The sequence below is a fragment of the Zalophus californianus genome, chromosome 9, assembly GCF_009762305.2.
Source record: "Zalophus californianus isolate mZalCal1 chromosome 9, mZalCal1.pri.v2, whole genome shotgun sequence".
NCBI classification, from domain to species: Eukaryota; Metazoa; Chordata; class Mammalia; order Carnivora; family Otariidae; genus Zalophus; species Zalophus californianus.
In genome coordinates, this window is record NC_045603.1 from 140135483 (window position 1) to 140148815 (window position 13333).

A 13333-nucleotide genomic window follows, 5' to 3' on the forward strand; every position below is an offset into this window, starting at 1 on the left:
GGGCACCCCCAGGGGGTGGCAGGTGCCTGCTTCCCAGACCTGCAGGCCGTGGGCCTCGCTGGGGGAGCTCACGCCAACAAAAGATCCTGAACGCATGTGGTCTCTCCCCACAGTTCCTCAAGACCAAATGTTTGCCATAAGATGCTCCCACACTTGCTAACCGTATGGGCTTGCTTTCTGACACTTCCCTGTTATAATTTAGAGATTTAGTATTTCACTGAAGAAATGAATGAAGCATTGCAGCCTCTGGTCAGGGCGGCATCATGAGACTCGGGATTTCCTAGGTGACATTCAGCACTGTTTCAATTGTGCCTGTCAGCCAAACCAAGAAATTGAAAGTGGCTTGAGAAAAAGCCACTTGAACAGAAATTAAATGCTATTCTGTTTATAACATAAATAAGCAGATTGCTCTTAACAGCAAGGTCAGAAAAACAAAAATAAAGCTTTTAAATATCTGCAGGCTATTTCAGACCCAACTCTTTCTCAGGCTTTGAAAACCTGTATGCATTGTCTACTTGCAGGACGCAGGACCTCTCAGGAAAGGCCTCTCTGCGACCATGTGCGGCTCAGATACAACCCGGTGAGTTTTGGTTAACTGTTCCCATCACCCGGCAGCATAGGGATAATTTTGGTCAATGTCTACAAATAATCGGGAGAGCCTCTGCATCACATGGCCAAAGTTGTAACCATTTTCAAAGGACAATAATCACACGGCTGACGGTGTGTTACAAATGTGAGACTAAAGTAAGATGCTGTCAAACACACGACAGATGCCCAAGGGGCTGCTTTCCTTATGGGGAAAAACAACAGAAAATCTTAAACATCTTCTTGAGTAAGGGATTCTTCCCACCATCACCAACAATTGCTGGGTCTGAGCAAACTGGATGAGGCTAGGTGGATGACACAGAGAAAACATGAATCAGGTAATTCAGCCACACTCAGGACCTTACAGTGGTTTTGGCTGAAAGAAGGTATGAGTAACCTTTGATGCCCAGCTGATTACTGACACGATGCCCAAGCACCATGACAGGAACAAACACTCAGGACTGAGTGGCCTGGAATTTTCAATGTTTCTTAGAGACTCAGATTTTTCAGCTGCAGAAACATATTTTAGCAAAAAATGAGCTTGTGGAAACAGCATCCCAGCACACCTAGTACCCAATGAAACAAGTGTGCGATCAGAGGTCCAGGAGTCTTCTCCGTAGATCCCAGATCTGTGCTGCTAGAGTTGACCAAATCCACGTCCCCCAGTCTGTGATTACACAAAAGGGCATCAGACTCTCCTGGGGATCCCCAATATCCAGGGTATTCTTCCTGCCACAGGGATAGAGCAGCAGTCAACAAACCTCCTCGGTGAAGGGCCAGATGCTAAATATTTTAGGCTCTGAGGACACAGGGTAAGTGCCTGCACCACTCAACTCTCCTACTGAACTGAAAAGCAGTCATAGGTTAGCACGTACAGCACACAAGCATGGCTGTGTTCTCGCAACATTCTGGAATGCTGAAATCCGAACTTCTTATGATTTTCACATGTCACAAAAATACTATTCCTCTCCTTGATTTTTCTTCAACCATTTGAAAATGCAAAACCCATTCTAAACTCGTGAACAGGACACAAGCTGGCGGGCTTGACTTGGCCCATGGGCCAGAGTTTGCCAACCCCTGGAATAGACTCTGTGTTCTGTGAAAACAGGGACCCCAAGGGTCCAGCTCAGCCTGCTCTTCGCCAGGGCCTTGTCCAGTATGTGGCACACAGTAAGTGCTCAATAAATACTAGTGGAAGAACTGCTAGCAGTCATTACTGACTTCACTGCTGACTAGAGAAAATATTCCATACAGCTGAACTCAACCACAGGAAATCCTTCCAAGTGTGAAATGGTTGTTCAGAAGCCAGCTGGTTAGCATACTCTGGTCACTCTCCACTGCTTTGTTCAACTGTGGCGTGTAAACCGCTTCAGTCCCAGCTGACACCTAAAGCGCGCCTTGGCCTCCAAGCATCAAGGCTCCCGTCAATGTTTGTGAGCCCACAGACGTCTAAGTCACCGGCTGGAAAGTCCTGGGCCCCAAGGCTGTGTTCTCAACAACACCCAGGTGACTGTGGTGCAAGGGGCCTCGAGTGTTGCTGCAGGAAGAACCACATCTGCCTATAAATTACCTACGGTACTTGAGCAATCAGGAAGCTCCAAGCTCTCCTCAATAACTACCTATAATCACACAACAGAAAAGACTCACGATGAGTGTTATCTGCACACAAACTGCCCGTGTTGTCATGGTCAGCGGCTCTACAGTGTCCTGTGCAGCCACGGGTAATGATGGAGTACAAAGGGTCACCATTTACAGGAAACCCTGGTATGAGACTTGCACAGGAGAGCTGGCCCGGGGCAAGGGGCTTGAAGTCCAGCCACTTCTCCTCCTGCACCACGGGGGCCCCGGAGCCCCTTAATGACAATCACTTGTTAGGATAATTTTCTAAAAATATCCGTGTTCAGTCTTTTTCACCCCCTTCCCGGTACCAACCCAACATTACCTCTCCTCTGCATGACTAAAGGGCAGAGCACCACATCTACCCACAGTGTGACTGGGCGAAAATGCACCTTACCCATGTATGCTTGTGCAACGCAACGCATTTAACCACGTGGGTCCCCCGTGGCTCCGTCCTAAATCCCACAGCTGTGTGCACTTGGCTTTCTGGTAACAGTTTTTTGTTTTTTTTTTTTTAATACTTAAGTTAAAGGAATTTCAATTTAAGTTTAAAAAACCTCCCTTAAGTGGTCATGGTTATGACTTCTTAGTCACAGGTAAATGTTGGGAGTTCGGAGGGCAATTCAGGTGGGTTCTTGGAAGCAAGTTGACAAACACAACTTAATCACAAGCTACTCCCCAGCTGGGAAGTGGGTCCAAAATCACCAGTGCAGGGTTTCCAGACTTCTCATCCCAATTCACAAACAGCACGGAATGTTACTCCCGCTGTATCTGTATTAATGTTTACGAAATCAACTCCTTCCTATCTGACTGAGGTTGATGAGTTTTGCCTAAGTTCAGATGATGCGATCAGCATGTAGCACCCAGTCTATCAAAGCACAGGCTCAGACGAATTCCACAAAGTGACTAGTAGGGTCAAGAGTGGCAGCGTTTCTACATCCACTACATCCACTTACTCACAAAGACACTGCTGACGTACCAGCGAGGGGCGCCCGGGGGGCTCAGTCGGTGAGCATCTGCCTTCAGCTCAGTCATGACCTCAGGCTCCTGGGATCGAGCCCCGCATCAGGCTCCCTGCTCAGCGGGGAGGCCTGCTTCTCCCTCTCCCCCTCCCCCTGCTCATGCTCTCTCTTTCTGTGTGTCAACTAAATAAGTACAATTTAAAAAAAATAAAGTACTAACAGAGAGAGGGGGGTGCTGTGCACGTCAGGAAGTTTATCCTTCAACATTAAACGCCCTGTGGGGGCATCTGGGCTCCTCTGCACATGTTACAAAGATTGGGGGATAGGAAAGGGATATTCAGGAAATTTCCTGGGACACAGGTCCTGTGTCGACCTGTTCCTTCCCCCTTCTATACAACACTAAAGAACGAGATCTGAAACACAGAGGCCACGGGTATCCTCGGTGGGATACGCCTCTCCATTCTCTTCCGAAAATAAGTTACAAGTCTCTGTTTTCAGGTCAGGGAACAAGTATCTCTTAATCTCTGCTTCATGAAGCTGTCAGCCACAAGAATACTACCTGCCTCCCTCTCCATGCCCCCTCCCCACCTCGGACATTTGCAGAGACAATAAAAGGAAATTGTGCCCACTCTGTAAGTATTTTAAGCTCATCAATACTGGAAACACCATATGAGCATTTATGTATCTACATTAAGTTGGAATCATCCTGATGTAGAAACCAGCTCCACTATTATCTCTTAATCTCTCAGAGTAAAAAGTAAAGGTTTGGTTTAATTAAAATTAACTTATTCAGCAAAAGATACATCAGGAAGAACAAATATACCACCACTCAAAATACTTCACACCCGTATCCAAGCTTTCTGGCCATGTTTTTAAATTCATCATGGAAAGACAATGTAGAAAATGTATGGTTTTCTTTCTTGTTTGGGTCCAGGTCAGATGCTATATCCAATTTTAAAAACCCTTTGGCTTTAGTAATGTTCCCATCACCTTTTCCTATAATCAAGCCTGTGATGAATAGCTCAACAGCCTCATAAAGGACTTGGTTCAAAGATCTTTTTAAAAGTAATTTTCTATTTTTTGTTGGTATAAAAATGATATGATCCAGTTGGCTTTAAAAACCGTAAAAAATATTTGGCTCATGTTCATTTTGTATTTTTTAATACTACGGTTGTCTACCATACAACAAACAAAAACAAAAAGCTTCTACTTCTTTCCATTCCAGATTTGTCAATATGGTTGAAAACCTGACTTACCTATGTTCAGGGTGAAAATATTCACAAATTTCCCACATTAACTGAGAGAAACGGACCAGAAAGCAAGGACAGTTACAGTCTCATAGTCAACACACCATGAGGAGTACGTGTTTTCAAAGTATTTTCATTTAGCATTTTGTTCTATTTCATTCTGAACATTAAATGAGTGACCTGCCTACCTTGGGAATTAAAAAAAAAAAATTGTACTCCCAACACACCAAAAAGAATGAAAAATGGATTCAGAAGTAAATTTCTATCTCCAGTTTCAAGAAATAGCTTTCATCATGGTTTTTTCTTTAGCCACCTCAGCAAGCACAAGTCCACACCGCAAGTGACTCCAACTTGGTTCCCCCAGAACTCAGCAACACCCACACATGGAGTTTGATGGGTCAACCCATCAAACGCCAGGTGGCGCCTCATGGCCACGGAGTCCTGGTTTAGTTTTAGTTAAAGCAGTGAAATGCCTTCATTTTCATTATCTGCCAAATAGAAATCTGGGTCGTGGGCCTCATAAGGCCTGCTCAAAGGCCCAGCAATCCCACGGGGCAGCGGAGAGAGAAACACTGCACCGCCACAGAGAGGTCTGCCTGGCAGCACACAGCAAGCTCAGCAGCGGTCGAGGGACTTTAGAATGCATTACTTTGCCCACACATTACAGAGCATTCAAAAAGTTATCAAACATTATCCTGATGTTTACCAGCAGGAGCACAGCAGAAAGCACTCAGTGCATGCACACACATGGACATCTGCATGCGTGGGAAAGCACACACCTGCACATACATGCACACAGGCATGCACTGCGTGTTCGCACACATGCAACAGACACGTGCACATGTACACACGTGTGCGCATACAAAACAGATGCACAAAGAAACCCCTGGTCCCACATCCATGCGCACACAACACACACACACACACACACCCCATGCAGGGACACAAACGCACACATGCACATAGACTTGTGCACACGTGCAGGCCTGCCTTCAGTGACCAAAGCATCAAAAGATAAGGTGACTTTGTGATTTGGAAACTATATAAAAATGAAGCAACACTGAAACGAGACATCCATTTGTATCCTATCACACTGGTGACAGAAAACTGGAAAACACTCATGTTGGTATAAACAGGTGTAATCTTCTGAAGGGCAATTAGGTGATTTTTATCATAAATTAAAATGTGCCCATCCTTTAAATTTATGAATTCCACTTCAATAAATTTACCCTGTGAAGGTGATCAGACAGAATTACATAAATACATATTATTTATAAGCAACTGACTATACTGTGTTTTAAAGATACTTCTTCTAGGCAAATAAGATCTTGAAAGCTACTTTCACTTAAAAGTTATGATTTTCTCATTTTTGTCCTGAAAAATTCATGGCTATTTCAGGAATATAAAATCCAAATACACTCGACTATAACAAAATACAAACTTCATTTGCATACAGAAATAAATTATAGCGAGAAGACTGCTCATGAGAGTGTGAGTGTAGCACGGTTCTGGGCACGGGGGGACGTGGCCCCTGACAGGTAAGTTTCAGGGCAATACTGGTCAGACAGACAGTGGGGATGATGGAAATGTGCATCAGTAGGGAATAACCTACGGCTCACCCTCCTGAAGATACCTGGGACAGTGCTGAATAGATGCACACTGGCTACATTCAGTCATGTATGTGAAGTTACACCCAGGACAAAGGGCCAGGCAGATGCACACACGCTTGTGCTCACGCACAAGTAGAGAGGTCTGCGAGGACATCCACCTGCCGTGCCCTAGCATTTCTGGAAATGACATTTTTTCTTTAACCTCCTCTAAATTACTTGAATTTTTTATATGTAACTGTAAAAGAAGTAATTTTAAATCCCCCCTTTTTTTTTTAACAAATGAGAGTCCCCTGTAAGAATGTAAAACGGTATGTTACCAGAATTTTTTCAAAACAAAATGCTAACCTGACATTCAGAAGCTACTTTTCAAGAATAATCTACCCTGTCTGTACAGTTTAATTTTTAGAAAGACAGACATTCCAAAGAAATATCCTCAGGGTTCTGAGATTCTTAAGATTTACTATGAATGCTAATATAGTTATTTTAAATAAGGAAAACTTTCTATCACTGCCTTCTTATAAAATATCTGGAAATAGATATAGGAGCTAAAGCTGCTTGAACAGCTAACTGCTGGCTGAGACCAATTCTCAGTGACATTTTCAATGCTTTCATTTTACATAGAAATAGAAGTCTTCTGATTGCTATAAGATACTAGAAATATTCAAGTTTAGGTAGTAATGGATGGCTTCCACCTACTATTTCAACCTGCACTGAGATTTGGCTCTGGGCATCTTATCTTCAAAATTCCTCATGAGTGTGTCTAGTTATTCTGTACTCTTTCTAACACTAATGGAAAGGAGGCTGGGGAGTGATGTTCTGATCTGCAACCATGTTCTTCGTCCCAGTCTCTACACTTTATGTTCATTAAGTGCAAGAACATTTAAATCTGCTCGGTTACTTTCATATTAGATCACAAAAATTGTTTTACTTGAAGTTTTGACACTGTTTAAAAAAACAAATCAACCACAAGCCTTTCCTTAAAGACACTTGAAATCCCCTTAGAATTTCAAGGTTATTATGACCCCTTCTCCCAGGAAAGGACCCGTTAGCACATATCTTTTTCTTGAATGTAACAATTAAAACAACAGAATAGATCCTACACAGAAATAACTATTTCTTTAGATGTTTTAAAGCTCAAAATAAAACTCACCATCCCCAACCCAAACATAGTTTTTTTGAGTCTCCCCAGAGTGGCTCCCAGTCTATGAAACCAGTGTGGGGTCACGAGTGTTTACTGATTCAGCATCCCTGCCACAAGCTCAACCCTCTCACAACATGGGCAAGTACAAACTGACAAAGATGAAAGGAAAATCAAAGGACAGAAAAAAAGACAGATGGGGTGCACTGAGCGCCACTTTGGCTACCATGTTTCTTTGTGGTCCAGTGACTCTCTGAAATTTAACAAAAACCATCTGGTCCGTAAAGGCAGAGCAAACACACATGGAAAATGGGACCTGACAACTCGACAGTGAATTCCTACAAAAGTAGCATTAGACATTTTCTTCAAAGGTGTAATGGTTCAATTTCCACTCAGGAATATAAAATAGCCACAACAAAGTTTAACCCATCTTCAAAAATCCCGGTGTTTTTGCTCAGTCTGTACTATGAAATCTGTGGCTGTAAAGACACTGGGGCATCAGGAATTGTACTTCCTGAAGGCCAGAGTCCCTCCTATCTGATCAGCAAACCCACCTCTTTTGTATTTTTACTACCTTAAAGCTCTTGTTCTTAAGATCTCATTAATACCGGGCGCCTGGGTGGCTCAGTTGGTTAAGCGACTGCCTTCGGCTCAGGTCATGATCCTGGAGTCCCGGGATCGAGTCCCACATCGGGCTCCCTGCTCAGCGGGAAGTCTGCTTCTCCCTCTGACCCTTTCCCCTCTCATGCTCTCTCTCTATCTCATTCTCTCTCTCAAATAAATAAATAAAATCTTAAAAAAAAAAAAAAAAAAAAGATCTCATTAATACCTTACTTCAAGTGTTAACTATTACCAGAAAACAGATATTTGCTTTTAAAATGCACAATCCAGGGGCGCCTGAGTGGCTAAGCCGTTAAGTGTCTGCCTTCAGCTCAGGTCATGATCCCAGGGTCCTGGGATCGAGCCCCACATCGGGCTCCCTGCTCCACGGGAAGCCTGCTTCTCCCTCTCCCACTCCCCCTGCTTGTATTTCCCTCTCTTGCTGTGTCTCCATCAAATAAATAAATAAAATCTTTTAAAAAAATAAAAATAAATAAAATGCACAATCCAAATCCATAAAAATAAAGTATGAATGTTAACGCATGTTATGGATGTTTCCACACCCCCAGTTAAGCGAATTTCATGGAGACATCACAAATTCTTGCAGACACCAACGAGGAGGTCTACAGCTTGAGGCTTAATACTGATACATGCAGATTCAGGGATTTATCAATGACCTAGCATTTAGGCATTTGATAATAAAGCATCATTACACACCATATTTATAATGCCACCCTAATGGTCTCTTGTCTGTCTACCAAGTATGTAGCATAGTACTGGTGAGATTAAGTATACAAAGGTAATACACTGAGTGTGTACACTAGGGCTGATGAGATGAAGTATACTGAGGTAACACACTGAGCATGTACATAACGCTGGTGAGGTGAAGTATACCGAGGTAATATACTGAGCCGGTACAGGAATGCTGGTGAGGTGAAGTATACTGAGGTAACACACTGGGCATGTACAGGAATGCTGGTGAAGTGACGTATACTGAGCCTGTGCAGGAATGCTGGTGAGGTGACGTATACTGAGGTAACACACTGAGCGTGTACAGGAATGCTGGTGAGGTGACGTATACTGAGGTAATATACTAAGCATGTACAGGAATGCTGGTGAGGTGAAGTATACCAAGGTAATATACTGAGCGTGTACAGGAATGCTGGTGAGCTGAAGTATACTGAGGTAACACACTGCGTGTGTACAGGAATGCTGGTGAGGTGACGTATACTGAGGTAATATACTGAGCATGTATAGGAATGCTGGTGAGGTGAAGTATACCAAGGTAATATACTGAGCGTGTACAGGAATGCTGGTGAGGTGAAGTATACTGAGGTAACACACTGCGTGTGTACAGGAATGCTGGTGAGGTGACGTATACTGAGGTAACACACTGAGCGTGTACAGGAATGCTGGTGAGGTGACGTATACTGAGGTAATATACTGAGCATGTATAGGAATGCTGGTGAGGTGAAGTATACCAAGGTAATATACTGAGCCTGTACAGGAATGCTGGTGAGGTGACGTATACTGAGGTAATATACTGAGCGTGTATAGGAATGCTGGTGAGGTGAAGTATACCAAGGTAATATACTGAGCCTGTACAGGAATGCTGGTGAGGTGACATATACTGAGGTAATATACTGAGCATGTATAGGAATGCTGGTGAGGTGAAGTATACCAAGGTAATATACTGAGCCTGTACAGGAATGCTGGTGAGGTGACGTATACTGAGGTAATATACTGAGCGTGTATAGGAATGCTGGTGAGGTGAAGTATACCAAGGTAATATACTGAGCCTGTACAGGAATGCTGGTGAGGTGACATATACTGAGGTAATATACTGAGCATGTATAGGAATGCTGGTGAGGTGAAGTATACCAAGGTAATATACTGAGCCTGTACAGGAATGCTGGTGAGGTGACGTATACTGAGGTAATATACTGAGCGTGTATAGGAATGCTGGTGAGGTGAAGTATACCAAGGTAATATACTGAGTCTGTACAGGAATGCTGGTGAGGTGAAGTATACTGAGTTAACACACTGCGTGTGTACAGGAATGCTGGTGAGGTGAAGCATACTGAGGTAACACACTGAGCGTGTACAGGAATGCTGGTGAGGTAAAGCATACTGAGGTAACACACTGAGCGTGTACAGGAATGCTGGTGAGGTAAAGCATACTGAGGTAACACACTGAGCATGTACAGGAATGCTGGTGAGGTGAAGTATACTGAGGTAACACACTGAGCATGTACAGTGGTGCTGGTGAGGTGAAGTATATTGAGGTAACACACTGAGCGTGTACAGTGGTGCTGATGAGGTCAAGTATATCGAGGTAACACACTGAGCGTGTACAGTGGTGCTGGTGAGGTGAAGTATATCGAGGTAACACACTGAGTGTGTACAGTGGTGCTGGTGAGGTAAAGTATACCGAGGTAACACACTGAGCATGTACAGAAGTGCTGGTGAGATGAAGTACACCGAGGTAATACACTGAGCCTGAACACTAATGCTGGTGAGATGAGGTATACCGGGGTAACACACTGTGCATGTACAGTGGTGCTGGTGAGATGAAGTATACTAAGAAAATACAAAGTCAAAGTTACTAAGATAATACTAGAAGCTCATCATGCTGGCAGGAAATTTAGGACCAATACTGAAGAAGGGAAAAATTATTAAGATACAACTTTTTTACATTATAAATGAATATTTAACTCAAGTAATACAAAGTATATTCAGAAACTGAGCCCGTGAGTAATCTGGGCAACTGGCATGGTTCCCAATACGGATCATAGCAATTACAAATACAAAACAATAGAGGTTGCAACAAAATAACCCCTTACTAATCACTGTCAACGCCATATGCGGCGACGTACTATACAGGTGTCACACATCACTTATACGCACACACACCACGTTCTACATCCAACAAGCACAGCCAGGTATACTTTTCACTAGGGAAATAACAGGAATGAAAATAATTGTGGAAAGTCCCTATTTTTCCTACAAGACTATTTCATTTTGCTTTAAGTAATTAGAATGCTTCATATACAACGGTCCCATCCCTCCACCCTCCAAATAAAATACAAGCAAGGAATAAACTAACCCATGATATGACAAAAAATAAAGGCGACATTACATGGATATAAAATGGGAAGTAGATACAAAATGTTTCCAACAATGTGCCTTTTGCTGGCTGTGTTTCCTGAGTGGAGAGGACAGATTGAACCGAACCTGGTGTGGGAGACTATTCCTTGATTTCCAAAGGCTAGCCATGACAGGAGTCACACAATCCAGAGGCAAGTGTAACATAAGGGAAGAAAGTGTATTTTTATGTGACTGGAACTTTCTACAGTCCATACCCTGAATATGTCAGGTGTTCTGGGGGTATGCACTGACCAGTGCTGTGTTCATTCACCATCATTTCGGCAGATAACCCCCACCCTCCAGTCCGTCATCCATTCACCTGGCACGCCCACCTGGGGTATCTTGCACAGCTATTATCAGTGAATTCCAACCCTCTGACCAGCACATGAAAGCTCATAGGTACTCACCCTGCATACTGGGCACTGCCAGTGACTACTGCTGTCTCTAAGCCTGTACTCATCAGACAAACACTTGGAATGATACACACGAAAACACAGGTCACATATCAACACCTCTCCAGGCAAATGGCATTCAAAACAATACCAGTCATGATTTTCTGTTTCCCAGTCCTACAAAAAATACAAAATAATTTTGTATGACATTTTGTCAATATCTGCAATAACTAAGAACAAAATTGAAACTAAAGTCTATCAGAAGTTAGGCATTAAAAACAATTTTAGACATTTACTGTGTTAAAACAAGAGGGAAAAAATACCTAGAAATTTGCTTCTTTAAATTTTGAGTTTCTTCCCTAAACAGTATTAATACTCAGAATATTTTAAGGTGATCTGATAGTAAAACCAGCCCAAATGAAGTAAGTCCAGAGCCAATCCCAGTTCTAACATTATCTTTCATTTTTTATATAATCTATGGAATAATTTCTTCCATAAACTGAATTACCCCAAACCAGTGCCTACAGCTTAGTATTTCAAATAAACCAACCTCTGTTTTGTTCTGCATCTTAACAAAATACAGTAAGTACTTAGCACACTGTGGGAACAGAGAGAATAGTAGTAAATGGTGATGCTCACTATTCTTATCTTCTCATCCATGGTATTGGATGCTTTATTGAAAATAACATTAATCAGAATGTCCATGTTCTGACAGTTGTCAAATTTTCAGGGTCTGTTGAATTTGGAAAAATAAATTGAAAATGTGAAACTAAAGGTTTAATCACATTCTCCAAAGGACATTACCATAAAGAAACAAAAAAGGAAGTAGGCTTCTTTTCTTATTGGGACTATCCCCGGGAACGAACGAGCGCAAGGGCGGGCACTCTTGCACATTTTCTGTTACACACTGTGTGTGAACAGCCAACGCCATTTAACTAGAAACAGGAAGATGTTACCAGTTTTCCTAATTTAGAACTGATTCATTAGTTCATTCTTCATAAATATCACTCTTAGCTTTTATCAAAAAATACCTGTGTTAAGAGTGATGGATTAACTCTCAACCTTCCTCTGTTGATGTGGTTAATAAATGAACAAGGGTTGAGCCCACACGTAGTGCAATCCAGGCCACTTTCAGTGCGGACCCTGAAATTCCAGGCTTAAGCTCTGCCATCATTTTCCTTTTCATAAATCACTGCCTATAGTCTGCTTCTGGGGTTGGGCAGCTTTCTTGTTTTCTCTCAGGTGAGTAACTCCCCCAACCCGCGGGCTTCAGCGTGGGACTTGTGTAGGAAGCAGTGGCTCCTCGGGCACCGAAGGTCCATACTTATCACAATCACTGCTTGACCTCACGAGGGGCCTACCACCCACTCCTTCAAAAGAGAAGTTTCCCAAGTTCATGTCTTCCTACCTATATTCAGAGTCATGGCTAGAGTACATTACCAAATTCTGCAAAAAAGTAAATTTTTGGTTTGCTTTTTATTTAAAAAGTGGCCTTCATCAACCAAAGTAATAAAAAGCATGACCATTTCTGGTTATTTGCTGCAAACTTATTTTGGTAGAGGGATTTCAGTCAGACTACTTAAAAAAATCGTAAGATACTGCTCTGACATTTGACACTAATTTGCGCATGGTAGAAGAAACGTAGCCCACCGAGCTGGACACAACACGTGCATGTGGGCCCTGGCTGTGACAACGGTCGTTGGGGGTGCCCGTCTCACATGGTCAGGTGGGAAGCTGCACTTAAGCTATTACAAGTTTTGTCTCACAAATTGTCGATAAATTAGGTTTCAGTAAGGACAACACACTTTGGTCTATTTTCAATTAACAGAAGAACTCTTTCCCAGTTTGAAACAAAGTCTTTCAGAATATCTTCTTCATAGCTGTTCAGAAACATCTTAAAGGATTTCGATGGCTTTTATCTGACTTTTTATGAACAAAAGAAACCGCCATCCTTCATCATTCGAATTTTTTTATATTAATTCAACTTCCTGTAATTCTCAAAATGGGAACTGGATCACCAAGACAAGGCACCAGC

At 42.6% G+C, this 13333-nt stretch overlaps 1 protein-coding gene across 16 annotated transcripts in view; it reads right to left on the reverse strand.

Moving 5' to 3' along the window:
* Positions 1-13333, reverse strand: part of ZMYND11 (zinc finger MYND-type containing 11) — a 124689-nt gene that overhangs the window by 23887 nt on the left and 87469 nt on the right. For 13 of the 16 annotated variants that reach the window (XM_027592005.2, XM_027592001.2, XM_027592002.2 and 10 more), the window contains one exon: positions 11314-11475. The exons of 2 other annotated variants lie outside the window; for them this stretch is intronic. In XM_027592005.2, the coding sequence (XP_027447806.1) occupies positions 11314-11475 (162 nt within the window). Of the gene's footprint in view, positions 1-11313; positions 11476-11937; positions 12032-13333 lie in introns of all 16 variants that reach the window. One more of the 16 variants, XM_027592012.2, reaches the window with a different exon arrangement.